Consider the following 15,474-nt stretch of genomic DNA (forward strand, 5'->3'; position numbering starts at 1 on the left):
CTTAATTGGGACTTAAAAATACCTGTTACCTATCTGTTACCTACAGAATGAAGTTCAAATGTCTCCATAGGCGTCAACTTCCCACTCCAGTCATCCTGCCCTGCGCCTCCCCTCTCCCCTCCAGGGATCTTAGCCCCACTTCCCAGCCAGGAGGGCATCTCCTCCACTCTTGTTTGCCCGCCTTTCCTTTCTCACATTCACAGGCTTTCTCCTTTGGCTTCCCAGTTTTCCCCAGAGAATGTCACCTCTGCCTCTACCATTAAAGCAAGCATGCCTGCACTCACCAGCCCCACAGGATAGCCACACTCCTGTGCTTGTCAGGGAAAGTGTGTTAAAATACACTGCCACTCAATACACAGTCATTGTCAGAACGAGGTGCAGAGGGGAGCTTCCTGGTGGTCCAGTGGTTAAGTTGCTGCACTTTCGTTGCAGGAGACACAGGTTTGATCCCTAATCTGGGAACTAAGACCCCAATTTTTTTGGCTGCACCACAAAAATTAGTCAATTAAAAACTAAGTGGAGAGACATGGTCCGTATCAGGGAGTTCCTGAAAGGTGTGAGGTCCTCCCAGTCCTCCTGCATCTCCAGAATCCGCCCTTGGGTGACACCAGACCTCTGGAGAGCCACGTGCCTAAAACTGAATTAGTTTGGCCACCTACAGAAATTTTTCTTTATTGTGCTTTAATCCTATTAGACAGCTGTGGAATCACGTGATTGTACTTGTGCAATGCTGATAAGGACAGTGGACACCATATTGTACAGTGTTCTCTCTGTGATGGTCTGGGGATGTCATCTCTGTGCTGTCTTCAACAGAAATAGCTGCGATCCTCCCAAGCAATTATTTTCCTTTTGTCTTAAGGACGTGAGAAACTCCTCGTTATCTTTCTATACTACTGGTTGGTAGAAAGCCTGAGTGAAATCAGTGGTCCACCTTTAGTAAATTTATAGGACATCATAGAAGGAAGTGAAGGTTTCTTGACATTCTTCTGGCTCTGTTATGTTTTTCCTGTCCTCATCTTCAGTTAAAATTTCATCATTTGCTTTTGTACTGTGTGTGCCTTTTAAGACTGACTTCATATCTTTTTGGAGTTAAGTATGAATAAATAAGCCAAGACTGACCTGTCCCTGGTAAAGAAAGCCAGTGGTGCTTAAAGGGAGGCAGTGTTTGCTCCTTTGGAAATGAGGAAAGGGAGGAGGAAATAGTCAGGTGGTCAGGAGAGGCCCGTCTGGTGTAGCCGCAGCCTCAGTGGCTGCCCTGCATTTTGGCTGCGCTCAAGAAATTCACGCATATCCTGTGTGCAAGATACCTGGGATCTACTGGACACATTGCCAGTTCAAATACTCAATTTTCACAGCTTTCATGAGGCACAATCATTTATCAGAATGAAAAGATTCCCAGATACTCTCAAAATTCATTTTTAAAATATTTATTTAATGCTTTCCATGTCCCACTAAGTTAGACCATGAGAACACAGCCACATAAAAGATGCCAAGAGTTCGGTTCAGTGGAAACTCCAGAGACAGTCATCTGGAAAAGGTCAAGTGTGGGGGCAACTGACCCCCAGTCTTCCCTTTGAAGGAAACATGCTCTAAACCCAGGGAGACTCTCTGAGAAGACATGGGCCTGATTTGCATGTGAACAGCAAAATTAGTGCCTTTGCAGAAATGACTGTATTTCATCATTCTCCTGTTCTTTTACAGTGTGATCCTGACTACAGTAAGTCCCTTACATACAAACAAATTCCATTCCAAGAGCATGTTCATAAGTTCAATTTGTTCCTAAGTCCAATAAAGTTAGCCTAGGTACCCAACTGACACAACTGGCTATATAGTACAGTACTGTAATAAGTTTATAATACTTTTCACACAAATAATGCATTAAAAACAAACACAAGAAATAAAGAAAACATTTTTAGTCTTACAGGACAGCACCTTGAAAAGTCCAGTAGTACAGTACAATCGCTGGCACGCAGGGGCTGGCACCAAGTGAACAGGCAAGAAGAGCTACTGAATGGAAGAGGGAGAGGAGGTGGGAGACGGTAGAGCTGAAGCATTGTCAGCAGCAGGAGATAAAGTTCTCAACTGGAAATTTCTTTTGTAGGGTGCTTACTGTATGAACCTTTCATTCCTAAAAAAAGGTACAAGACCTACCTGACCTCGGTGTTTATTAAAAGCCTTGGGCAGTTATGACTGCCTAGCAGTCCTTCACAGCAAACCCCTACCTCAGCTGGTCCTCTCATCAATGTAGATATGAGCTCTTGCTTCTCACAAAGGATGCCACTAAGTTATTTTCTCCAGATAGTAGAAATCCAAGTTATTCATTGTCTTCACGTACTCATGAATACACGCACACACCCCTTCCAGTTTGATGTAAAACAAACAGCGCTGACATCAGCCCAGCGTGATAAATGCCTACCTGGATGGAGAAGAAGGAAGGAAGCAGAAACTGGAAAAAACCCTCAAGGCATGTCATTTAAACAGTTTTGCTAATCTATTTGAGGTGAAGTTCCCCCTTTTATGCTTCTCCTTTGTAAGGTCTATTTCTATGAATTGTCTTTCTTTCACTGAAAGAGCATCTCTCCCCAAATCATATAATTAACCAGTGTTGTTGGTGTGCCACTGAGCAGGGAGACTTCCCTGGAGTCCAGTGCCCCTGGTCCTGGGGTTCCGGTGGGCAGCTCGGTTAGGACTTGGAGGCCATTATTCACGCTGGGTGCCCCCAACATGTGGTCTGAATTACTCACTGATTGCGGTTCACCTGTGTTGTTTCTGGGCATCTTGTCCTGCAGGAATAAAAGTTTCCTACTACAGAATGAGCAAAGAGAGCCCTGAAATGTTTAATAGAGAGTGCTTTTCAGCTCAGACCCAGAGCCGTGAGGTCTTGGAGAAAGACAAACAGAATCCTAAGACCCAGGATCAGCCCCTCACTGTTTCACTTTATGTTACAACAACCTGCTCGGTCTCTTCTTCCGAATCTTGATTTATAGTTCATAGGCTGTTATCATGACAGTTCTGTGTGTACACTTTTATTTGAAGGTTGCAGTTTTTCATCTCTGATCTATTATGACCATCACTCATGGGTACGATAGAGAGACTTAGTTTAAACATTGCCTGTTTTTATCCTCCTCTGGTAATGTGAAAGGTGAAATGAAGTCGTTCAGTCATGTCCGACTCTCTGCGATCCCATGGATTGTAGCCTACCGCGTTCCTCTGTCCATGGGATTTTCCAGGCAAGAGCACTGGAGTGGGTTGCCATTTCCTTCTCCAGGGGACCTTTCCAACCCTGGGATCGAGCCCAGGTCTCCCACATTGTGGGCAGACGCTTTACCGTCTAAGCCACCAGAGAAGCCAGAGGCTATTGTATGCCCTATGGATTTTCTCAATAAGGTATCTGTTGCCTGTATGGCACTAGTAGTGAAGAACCCACCTGCCAGTGCAGGAGACATAAGAGATGTGGGGGTCAGGAGATCCCTGGAGAAGGGCATGGCAACCCATTCCAGTATTCTTGCCTGGAGCCTAGCGGGCTACAGTCCATAGGGTCACAAAGAGTCAGACACAACTGAGGCAACTTAGCATGCATGCATGCCTGTAATATAGTGATCTGGATAAGAATTCTTTCATCTGTCATCCAGCCTTTCCTTCAATCATTCCACCAACCACTTTGTTATCACCTACCAAGTACCAGGCATTGTGAATAATGAGATAAGACCCCAGGAAAAGTGAACAGTGTGGAAATGGGTGTGGGGACAGTTTCATGTTTGCATTAAGTTTCAAAATACTTGCTAAAGGAGTCAGACGTCCTGCTTCTAGTCATATGAGGTGAGGTGATTATGCCCTTGCACTTGGGCCCAGAAGATCTTCCAGGACACCCTTCCTCGTAACACTTCAATATGCATCTGGTTGCCCTCAGACTTCTCCACCTGCCACATTCTTTAGCCTCCTATTGGCTCAGCCTTGACCTGCAGGTTTCTGGAAAGGGAAACTGAAGGATATAACCATCCTGCATTTCGGCATTAATGTCCATGGCTGCCATGAGAATGTGTCTGTTCTAAGACACACACACACACACACACACACACACACACACACACACACACACACACACAGACAAAAAAAAAAAAAACACAGGAGGAGATGAGAGTCAAAATTAATATGAATGAATTAATGAATTAATGATTATAAAGTTGGTGACTTATTTGGGGTATTTGCTTGAACTAAGAACTATACAAATCTTCTGATTTCCAGACTCTCTTTAGCATCTTCCTCTTAGTAAGGGCAAGAGGGAAATCCATTCTAAACAAAGATTGTTCTATGATCTCTTGTAAACTTCCATTGTGTTTGTTATTGCCAGGAACCTACTGCCAGCAGAGGGAGGTGGAAGCCATCACAGAGGGTGACGAGGACGACAAGGGCTGCTGCTGCTGCAAACCAGGTCACCTGCCCCACCTCCTGTCCTGCAATGCCGCCTTTAACCTCCGCTGGCTCACCTGGGAGATCGCACGGACCCAGTACATCCTGGAGGGCTACAGCATCATGGACAACAACGCAGCCACCATGCTGCAGGTTTTTGATCTCCGAAGGATCCTTATCAGATACTATATCAAGGTACTACTCCGGGTCCCAGACAAGTGTCTGAGTAGGAATGCGGGGCTGGCTCAAAAGACTCCTGGAGAGCTTTGTAAAGAGCTTAAGAAGCTTCTCCTGAGTGTCTGAAGCAGAGGCTTAGTTCAGTTTCAGGACTGCTGGTTTTGTGAAAAAGCCTCAGAGGTTTAGACTGGCCTGAGGTTTTGTGCCCCAAGTTAGGGCACCCCCACCTCCAGACTGTGGACCAGTACCTCCTGTCAGATTAGTGGCGGGATTGGATTAGAAATAAAGTGCACAGTAAGTGTAATGCACTTGAATCAACCCAAAGCCATGCCTCCTACCCCCGGTCCATGGAAAAATTATCTTCCACAAAACTGGTCCCTAGTGCCTAAAAGGTTGGGGACTGCTGTTCTAAGCCTGGAAACGAATAGGCAGTCTCTTTTCTTACCTAGATCTTATTCTTTATTTTTTTAAAAAATCATGGCTTCCCACGTGGCTCAGTGGTAACGAATCTGCCTGCCAATGCAGGGGACATGGGTTCTATCCTTGGGTCAGGAAGAGCCCCTGGAGAGGAGAATGGCAACCCACTCCAGTATTCTTGCCTGGGGAATCCCATGGACAGAGGGGCCTGGTGGGCTACTGTCCATGGGGTCGCAAAAGAGTCGGACACGACTTATTGACTAAACAACAAAAGTCATATTATATAAAACACACTATTTTAATCATATTTAACTGTACAGTTTAGTGGCACTAGGTATATTCACATTATTGTGAAGCTCCCACCATCATCCATCTCCCAGATTTTTCACTTTCCTAAACTGAAACTCTTCACTTTTAACACAGCATGAGTCGTTAGTAATGATGGTGCTGATAAATGGAAACATCTTGGAAATATGACCAAGCCTAAACTTTCATGAATTATAAGTCTTAATTTAAAGGCTCTGCAAATTTCTACTTTTTTAGAACCAGAATGAATTTTTTTAAGCTCATGATAGAACTGCAAAAATAGCTAAATGATCCCATCAGGATTAGCTTTGGCAGCCTTTTCTCTTCACTCATGTGGGGACTAGCACATTTTTTTTCAGTTGCTGGGTACCTGCATCTGTCCAACCTGTACTCAACATCAGAACAGGTCCTGGTTTGGAATATGTCTCCGGGAAGACAAATGTGAGACTTGACCAACATGCGGAGTGATAATCGGGATGAAAGTATTTTCTAAAGGGTTAGGACAGGCAGAGGCAGTTGTGTCTGGGGATGTCTATGGTGGCTTCTCTTCTGACGGACTACTTTGCATGGTGCAAACCCTACATGGTCTTTAAAAGGGTCCACATCTTAGTGCCATTCATAATGAAGAAGCTCATCATCTGAGACCCCAAGCTCCCTGCAAGCTGAGGCTGAGACAAGTGGTCCAGCAGAAATAAGGAAATACAAAATCAGAAGATTACACAGGTGCCTGAAGTTTTGGGAGTTTCCATCAACTACAAAGAAGGATGTTTAGAAACTGGGAGTAACTGCTTGATTGTTCAGGAAATAGAATTCAGACTATGAAAGTCAGAAGGGCAAAGAACTCTTAATGATCACACCCCAAGGTGATTGCAACAAGAGACATTGGGGAGACCCTGTTCTGTGGCAGAATGTTTTAAACAGCTTGAGCGATTCATGCTCACCACCTTTGTGTATGTTAGACAGATGGAAAACTTTATATCCAAACCTCATGCAAAATAATAAATGTCCAACCTCAGACAAACTGGGGAAGATTTGGGAAGTGAATCAGGAAGTATAATCAGTGAATCAGTTGTAATCTTTTGTGTCATGACTCCACGTGTTCCCCTGGCCATTGTATCTGAGGTCCAAGAAGTTTTTCATACAGAGTCAACTTTGGGCAACTCAGTCTATCGGTTGACATTAGACTTGGCGGTGGGTCGTGAAATCCCAGTGACTCACACACAAGTATTCCTCTCACACATAAACGAAGCTCTGCTCCAAATGCTCAGGGCCCCAGGTTTCTTCCGGCTCCAGCTCCGCCATTTTGAGTGTCAAGACAGGTTTCCGAGGTGGTGCTAGTGGTAATGAACCCGCCTGCCAAAGCAGGAGGCACAGGTTCAATCCCTGCATTGGGAAGATGCCCTGGAGGAGGAAAGGGCAACCCACTCCAGTGTTCTTTCCTGGAAAATCCCATGGAGAGAGGAGCCTGATGGGCTACAATCCACAGGGTCTCAAAGAGTCGGACGCAACTGAAGCGACTTAGCACACCCATCTCAAGGCTCAAATGGATGGAAGAAGGAACCCGGAAAGTGAAGGATATGCACCGGCTATTCCTTAAGAAGGTTCCTGAAAGTTGCCGCAGAATGCTGCTGCTGTGCCCCATTGGCCAGAATGTTGTCGTACGCCAGCTTTGAGGGGGTCTGGAAAGGTGTTCTGGGCAGCCATGGACCCACAGAGAACTTGCGTGTCGCGGAGGAAGGAGCCAACTGATGTTGAATGGCAACCAGCTCTCTCTGACACCTCCCTCCAGAAGAATCTGGTGCAGTTCCTAAGTGACAACAAGATGTGGTCACTGCAGGGGAGTTAGAGCCAGGGGCTGACTACAGCCGTGCAAGGGTCTGGGAGCTTAGTCTGAGGGGCAGCTGGAGGTCTAGAGGGGCCAGATGAATGAGCCCGGAGGCCACGTGCCTCCCTGGTGCCTGTATCGCAGATCCTGTTCGTGACGCCAACTGTCTTGCTGTTCACACTGTTCGCTCAGCTCAGGCTAGGCAAGGCTCGTGCTAAGAGGCTGGAAGAAGATGCGAGGAGCCGTAGGAACTGCAGACACATATATTCTCTCCTGGTTGGCAAGGCGGCCACAGCACAGCCTCTCTCCTGGCTGACTTAGCAGCCGTAGCAGCAGCCGCAACAGAACCGTAACAGAACTGTAACGGACCGATAGCATAAGCTCACATAAAAGAACCATGAGGTCGCTCCAGTGTAGCCCCAGCGCAGCAGCGGCCAGCGCTTTCATGGTGAAGCCCACACAGGCGTGTCACACACAGGAGCCCGTGACCGAGCGCGTACCTCGTGACGCACATGCGCAGTGCTGCAAGTGAGCTCAGCTAGTACATAGTCTTCATTTACAAAACGTGGGGTGAGAGAGCCTCAACACGCCACCTCGGCTAATTGGCTGTCTCCCCACAGTGCCTCAAGAGTAGGGCAAGACAGAGGGGCCGATTCAAGATGGCAGAGTAGAAGGACCTTGGGCTCACCTCCCCTCATGAGCACACCAGGAAACACAACTCACTGCTGAACTGCAATCCGTAAAAAGGACAGGGAGAAGAGCGCAAGACTCTTTGCCACCCAGAGCCATCCGCTGTGATTTCTGACTGGGCTTTGCACCCCACCCCTTTTCTTGGCCTGTGCACCCTGCCCCCACCCCAACCCTTGCCTGGCTGCAGCCCAACGCTCCTCCCTGTGCTCCCCCAGCACTCACAGTGTCTAGTCCAAACTGAGCTCACATGCCAGCTCCCCTTACAATCTGCCTTGGGGCCCAGGCTGGCATTCACCCCCGCCTCCTCTGAAACCCTTTCCCCTTCCCTTCTGGTAACTCCATGAGCCCAGGAGACACACCCCTGCCCGCTCTGTGGATCCTCAGGGCTTCCTGTGATGACTTACCGCTGGAGGTACCCATGGTTTTGGAATGAACAAAGAAGGTTCTAGGTAATGTGGAATCTAGAGTCCTGGCCATCTAGTTGGGAAGGATGAGACCCATGTGTAGGCAGCGGTCTGAGGGGTCTGCCCCAGGCATTGGTGGTGAGGATGGAGTCCAGGACTGAGCCTCATCTCTGTGAACCTCGTCTCGGTCACTCAGTTGTGTCTGACTCCTTGAGACACTGTGGACTGTAGCCCACCAGGCTCCTCAGTCCATGGGATTCTCCAGGCAAGAATACTGGAGTGGATTGCCATGCCTTCCTCCAGGGCATCTTCTTGACCCAGGGATCGCACCTGCATCTTCAGTGTCTCCTGCATTGCAGGCAGATTCTTTACCGCTGAGCCATCAGGGAAGCTCGGTGAACGTGGAACTCCCCATAAACAGCCTTGCCATGGACCAGACAGACCAGGCCCACATCATGGGGCCAGCAGGCCTCTGTGAGTGAGCGAGAGCAAAGGGCTGAGGGGCCCCATCTTGGTCCAGCTGCTTGGCTTTTCCAGAAGCCTGGGGGCTCCATGCGAGGACCTGACTTTTGATGCGTCTCTCCCTTCACAGTCCTCCTCTCCTAACTCCTGGAAATGTGACTCCCAATTCCCTGTACATTTTCTAAAATGACAATTTGCAAAATTAAAAACAAATCCAAGATGATGCGCGAATGGTAGCAGGCTGAGGGAAGCCCCCAGAACCTGCTAGATAATAGTGAGCTTGTGGAGACAGTCCTTTGATTCTGTTTTATACATGAATAAAAGCCAACATGAGAGCTTTGGGTAGACAGGAGAGGGGCACAGGGCATGGTTTCTGACCCGGCAGGACAGCAGACAGGGGCAGATCTGTAGCATCAGGCTCCCTCAGCTAGCCAGGTGATTGTCGATCGCCATGTCCTACCAGAAATTCCCATTCTGTGTGCCTGGGAAGTACCTATGTTTTAAAATAAGTTCCCTAGGTGATTTATGGCAGAAAGCAAAGAGGAACTAAAGAGCCTCTTGATGAAAGTGAAAGAGGAGAGTGAAGAAGTTGGCTTAAAACTCAACATTCAAAAAACTAAGATCATGGCATCCAGTCCCATCACTTCATGGCAAATAGATGGGTTAACAATGGAAACAGTGGCAGACTTTATTTTGGAGGGGGCTCCAAAATCACTGCAGATGGTGACTGCAGCCATGAAATTAAAAGACACCTGCTTCATGGAAGAAAAGCTATGACCAACTTAGACAGCGTATTAAAAAGCAGAGACATTCCTTTGCTGACAGAGGTCTGTATAGTCAAAGCTATGGTTTTTCCAGTCGTCATGTATGGATGTGAGAGTTGGACCATAAAGAAAGCTGAGCACCGAAAAATTGATGCTTTTGAATTATGGTGTTGGAGAAGACTCTTGAGAGTCCCTTGGACTGCAAGGCTATCAAACCAGTTAACCCTAAAGGAAATAAGTCCTGAACAAGACTGATGCCGGAAGGAGTGATGCTGAAGCTGAAGCTCTAATACTTTGGCCACCTCATGCAAATAGCTGACTCATTAGAAAAGACCCTGATGCTGGGAAAGATTGAGGGCAGGAGGAGAAGGAGATGACAGAGGATGAGATGGTTGGATGGCATCACAAACTCGACTGACAGGAGTTTGAGCAAGCTCTGGGAGATGATGAAGGACAAGGATGCCTGGTGTGCTGCAGTCCATGGGATCGCTAAGAGTCAGACACGACTGAGCAACTGAACTGAACTGATGTGATTTGATATGCAGCTAGATGTGGGGACCACTACAGATGTTTGTGCTCAGCAGAAGAGATGTTTTGTAACTCTCAGTCAGTGCTCAGGAAACGCTGAGATTGGTGGCAGGTGGAGCTCATACCAGTACCTCCCGGTAATTCACATCAGCACCAAGAAGGCCTGTTCAGGCGAGACTTTCTCCAGACATCACCCTCGGTGCCTTCCTGCCCTTTGGGGATGGGCAGCTCAGAAACTGTGCTCACCTCCCTGGTACAGTTAGTTAAAGGAAATTTCAGAAGTGCTGAGTGGCTATTAGGACAAAAGAAGCAGCAGTTTAGGGTAAAAATAAATGGAATGTTTTCTTCCTTGACCTAGGCTCCTCTGCAAACAAAACTGCCAGTTGCCTTTGTAGCCCTGAATTGGTTCAAGTTTCAAGGGTTTGGTTTCATTCTTTTTATTTTTCATTGGACAGGAAGAAAAACTTAGAATAATTCCTTTACACAAAAGGATTTTTTAAAATCTCCTAATAAACTGGGTCAGTTCTCCGCCCCCCCTCTATGAATATATTTGAAATCATTTCCTTCCTGATGACTGGAGGTTTTCCCTGGTGCCTCCTCCTTCTCTCTTCCATTCATTAGTATTTCAAACCCTCTTAACCAGCAAGAAATGAGATTTCTGCTGGAAAATGAGGGCCTAGTTTCTCGGCCACCGTTGTTTCTGCCCAACTCTTAGAAAGGAGATGTGCTTATCACCTGCCCTGCAGATGATAAGGCCAACATAAGCCCAACACCCCAGCATGTTGGACTGCCTGCCAGGTTCTCTTCCTGGGATGAGCTGTCTGAGAGAATATACTGATCTACAATTAAAATGAGAAACCAGGAGGGTCCCTGCTGGAGGAACCAGATATCGTGAATTAATTCAGAGGTGTGTGTGTGTGTTAGTCACTCAGTCATGACCGAGTCTTTGTTACCCCAGGGACTACAGCCCTCCAGGCTCCTCTGTCCGTCAGAATTCTCCCAGCCAGAATACTGGAGTGGGTAGTCATTCCCTTCTCCATGGGATCATCCTGACCCAAGGATGGAACCTGGGTCTCCTGCATTGCAGGCAGATTCTTTACCATCTGAACCACCAAGGAAGCCCTAATTCAGAGGAAGTCCTTGCTTTCCATTTGGATCGGTTTGTACACCATCAATTCATGTCACCATCCTGACTTAGCTTTGCCTATTATGGGATCCGTTTCATCCCGACAGAGTCTGAAGGATTTCACACTGTTTCACTGACAGCATCTCTGCCTAAATAAAGGGAGACAGAGTACAGTTTGCAGCCAGTTCAAGCAGTTCTGTTTTCCCACAGGGAAAGGACATGGTACTGTCTCCCCTCCCACGTGGGAAAGCCCAGCGCTGGGAAGCCCACTCAGAGGCCAGCACTGTAAGATTTTGCCAGAACTAGAGAAATGAGTTTGAATCCCTGGCATTCAAAGTCCTCGTTAACTACTCTGACCTCACTGGGGAAGGGTTAGTTTCATTCCTCGCTAGAAAGGAATGAAAAGGTTAACGTTCCGCTTTCCATTTTTTGTGTGTTAGTTCTGTCTGGTACACGTGATTAGTACATATTGAGGGAAAACTAGACCAGATGTTTGCTCATGCCAGATGTTTAGACAGACCAAATTTCTCTCTTCCCTTCATAATTGTCAGCTGAGAAGCCGTGCCTTTGGTCACGGTCCGTTTCCTTTTTGGCTTGCCACTTTGGATGGAACGCTTAGCAGCTTTAAGTGGTCCTGCCAGCTAGTGGGCAATAGGACACCCTCCAGATTCTTGATTCACGTATTTGAATATCAGATGTGTACTCTGGTGACCATGGGAGGCTTGCCTGTCTCCTGCCTCCTGATCCCCTTCTCCAAACCTCTCCTGGGCTGTGCTCCTTAACCTGAGCCTCAAGCGTGCTGGGTAGGTAAGTCAGAGATGCCAAAGATATGATGATGATGTGATTTTGGCACACATCCCACGTGCCAGGCCAGGTGCTAAGTGCTTCAGATGCACCATCTCATTTTAAACCTCAAAACAGTGATGAAAAATGGCCATGATTAAGCACATCTTTCTTTTGCATGTCTGTTTTCAGCTTCCCCTGGCCTCTTCCTCATTTCCTTTCCCCTTCCCTCCTTCTCTCCCTCCTTCCTTCCATTGAAGGGGTTTTCTAAGGCTAGCAGGGTTGCAGAGGTCGGGGAAACATGTGAACTCCGCTTACTCTCTGCAGACTTCGTGTGTCTTGCTTCCTCAATTGGGGGTCAGGTGGATGATGGAGCCTAATAGAGATTGTGCCCCAAAGAAGGAGAGAGCACCACACACCATGAGCCACAGATGAAACTTCTGCAATGAGTGGGCTGCCCTCAGTCCTAACAGCAGAGAGAAGCTGAGTCAGGCATCTGCTGTGGTTTTGCCCGAATCTGAGTGGATGTGTCTGTCCACTCAGCTGTTCAAACCCCTGCAGTAACCTGAAATCAGACACCTTGGCAACCTCCAACCTTGGCACTGTGGATTTCACGTCCCAACCAAACAGAAGAAGAGGCGGAGAACTGGGGGGCTAGGAAAGGCCCCTCTGCCCACTCACCTCCATAGATTTCCGTTGCCTAAGCCCCGCGTGTGTTACTTTCTGTCTTCTCGTCTGGTAAGAATGCCTTTGATAATCAGAGGAGTCCATCAATTGAGTGTTTGATTTTATAGGAGCTCTAATCACTGCCTCCTTGCATGGAAGGCTGCCCTTCCCCCTCCTCATCACTCTCAATTCGCAGATAGGATACTAACTGTGTTCCCTGTCTGTCTTAGCCCCAGTGACACCAGCCTTGTGCCTTTTCCTGTGATAATGAAGGAAGAGTGAAGTTGGAAGGATTCATCCACAGATACTCCTGTCTATTCCCGACATGTCCATGGCAGACTTAGGTTGTGTTTTACTCTGTCATATGTTTACTTCTCCAGGCTGGATGCTAGCCTTCTTGAATGATGAACTCATTTGAAAACTAGAAGATGGCTTTCAAAAACTCTGTAGCTCAGAATCATAAAGCCAAGGGTGGAATTTTCCCCAACTGGACTCATAAGTGGAGTGTCTGATGGAGGAGGAAACTTGGGGTTAATTTTGAAGACATCTCAGATGTCCACTGTCTGGGTACCCAGGAGTACGTGTGTGTGTGTGTGTGTGTGTGTGTGTGTGTGTGTGTGTGTGTGTGAGTGAACAACTGTACATCATAAGTACTTTCCATAAGAACCATGTTGCTTTAGCTCATGACACAGTCTTGGTCTGAGGCCCTGGACGAGGACCTGCCCTGATTTCTTCCAGCAGCATCAGCCCAGCCTGGCCTCCGGGAAACCCAGAGGAACCACAGTGCTTTTGTGTGCGTTTCTCAGAAAGGATGACGCTTTCCCTCTGACTGCCATTCTTTCTCACCGCTGAGATCCCATTCTAGCTAGCATTGAGATTCCGCTAGCATTCTGCTCCTTCACTTCCCTCTTCCCTCCAGTGACCAAGAGGGAGCGTTTTAGAATGGCTCCAGTGGGTGCATTAAATCTAGCAGGAAATACAAATGATACTGCACGTGGGGATTTCACGTGTCACTCGTCCCTGACAGTGATTTACTTTAGGAGATGAAATTTTAAGTCTTTCAGGCTATGGGCTCAAAACCTTTCTTTCTCTCGGCAGAGTATAATATACTATATGGTGACATCCCCCAAACTGTTCTCCTGGATCAAAAATGAATCACTTCTGAAGACCCTGCAGCCCTTTGCCAAGTGGCATTACATTGAGCGTGACCTTGCGATGTTCCACATGAACATTGATGATGACTACGTCCCATGTCTCCAGGGAATCACACGAGCCAGCTACTGCAACGTTTATCTGGAGTGGATTCAATACTGTGCCCAGAAAAGGCAAGAGGTAGGTAAGGGAGGTGGGGCTGGAGGAGTTGAATGTAAGTTAAGAAACAAGGAGCCTTGTAAAGACCATCTCTTTCTTATACTCCGTGTGTGTGAGTCACTCAGTTGTGTCCGACTCTTTGCGACCCCATGGACTGTAGCCTGCCAGGCTCCTCTGTCCATGGGATCCTCCAAGCAAAAATACTGGAGTGGATAGCCATTTCCTTCTCCAGGGGATCTTCCCAACCCGGGGATCAAACCCAGGTCTCTCGCACGGCTGCAGATTCTTTACCATCTGAGCCACCAAGGAAGGCCTGGTAGGCTATAACGAAATAGAGGAGAGAAAGGACACTGTGTTTGGACAAATGTTTATTTAGCAGTTAAACAAAAGGAAATGGAAAAATTCATATATCATGTCTCCAAGAAAGGCACCTTGAAAGTACATTTTCCTTTCTAGTGTGCTCAGAGTTGGTACAGTGCTAAGCCTCGCTCATGGCTTTAAAACTCTGGACACTTCTTTGTTTAGAGTTTCTTTTTGAGATTTCTGAACAGAGTATATATGGGCTGAAATGCAGAGGATTTACTAAACCTATTGAATTGTGGACAAGCCCATTCTGTTTAGCAATCAGATTGGTCCAAGCTACTTCGGTAGTTTTGGCTGTGTGTCTGTGCTTTGCTGCTCACATGCTGAGGATGCTTCTGAAGATGAATACAGCCTCTTAGAAATGGAAGAAACGGAAATGACATCTTATAAAAGAAAGACAAGAAAGCAGGCAGGAGGAGAAAGGGGAGGGAGGCCAGTGGAAGGAGTTTGTTATCTCTGCTTCTCAGGATTTGGAAAGCTTCTCATGATGTGTTGTTGAAGGAGATGGTAGATCCAAGTTGAAAACTGCCTTCTCAGTTGATGAAGTGTGCTATGTGAACTGGTAAGCCAAGTTCTGACACTAGCCCAGGTCCTTGACCTTTCATGAGTGATTGAAAGCAGGTGGGAGAGAGTCGGTGGCAGAGTCGGTCCTCCAGACGCAGCCTGGAGAACATGTGCTGAGATTTTAACCCATGCGGAGCTTCCGCGGGTGGCCGAAATAGTCAAGAATCTACTGCTGATCCTGGCTAACCCCACAATGAGGGCACTCCTCTTTCCTCAGCTAGCTCATAAAAATGAAATTATCTTGCTTTGCTTGCAAAAGACATTTTAACTTTTAAGTTCCTTCTGCATCTTCCCCTGCTCCTCTTCTTAAGCTTGGATGAACCACTTCATTTAATTGTTAATTGTGGGCTTATGGTCCGTTCAGTGGGCTCCTCGTTATAGAGGGAACAGAAAACCCTCATTTGCACTTGATTCCTATACTTCTATTTCTGCTGGTGTACCTGTCCCCCTGCACTGGACAGGATTAAGGTGCAAATTCATTTGGTGGCTCAGACAGTAGAGAATCTGCTTGCAATGCAGGGGACATGGGTTTGATCCCTCGGTCAGGAAGATCCCCTGGAGAAGGGAATGGCCACCCCCTCCAATATTCTTGCCTGGAGAATCCCATGCCTAGAGGAGCCTGGTGGGCTACTGTGGATGGGGTCACGAAGAGTCAGACATGACTGAGTGACTTTTACT

General features: G+C 47.2%; 1 protein-coding gene across 1 annotated transcript in view; it reads left to right on the forward strand.

Moving 5' to 3' along the window:
• The window catches only part of PCNX2 (pecanex 2), a 304,964-nt gene that overhangs the window by 247,139 nt on the left and 42,351 nt on the right, over positions 1-15,474 (forward strand). The window contains exons 26-27 of the mRNA XM_052640516.1: positions 4,352-4,605; positions 13,657-13,890. Of these exons, the coding sequence (XP_052496476.1) occupies positions 4,352-4,605; positions 13,657-13,890 (488 nt within the window). The remainder of the gene's footprint in view (positions 1-4,351; positions 4,606-13,656; positions 13,891-15,474) is intronic.

The sequence above is a fragment of the Budorcas taxicolor genome, chromosome 5 (assembly GCF_023091745.1).
Source record: "Budorcas taxicolor isolate Tak-1 chromosome 5, Takin1.1, whole genome shotgun sequence".
Classification (NCBI taxonomy): Eukaryota; Metazoa; Chordata; class Mammalia; order Artiodactyla; family Bovidae; genus Budorcas; species Budorcas taxicolor.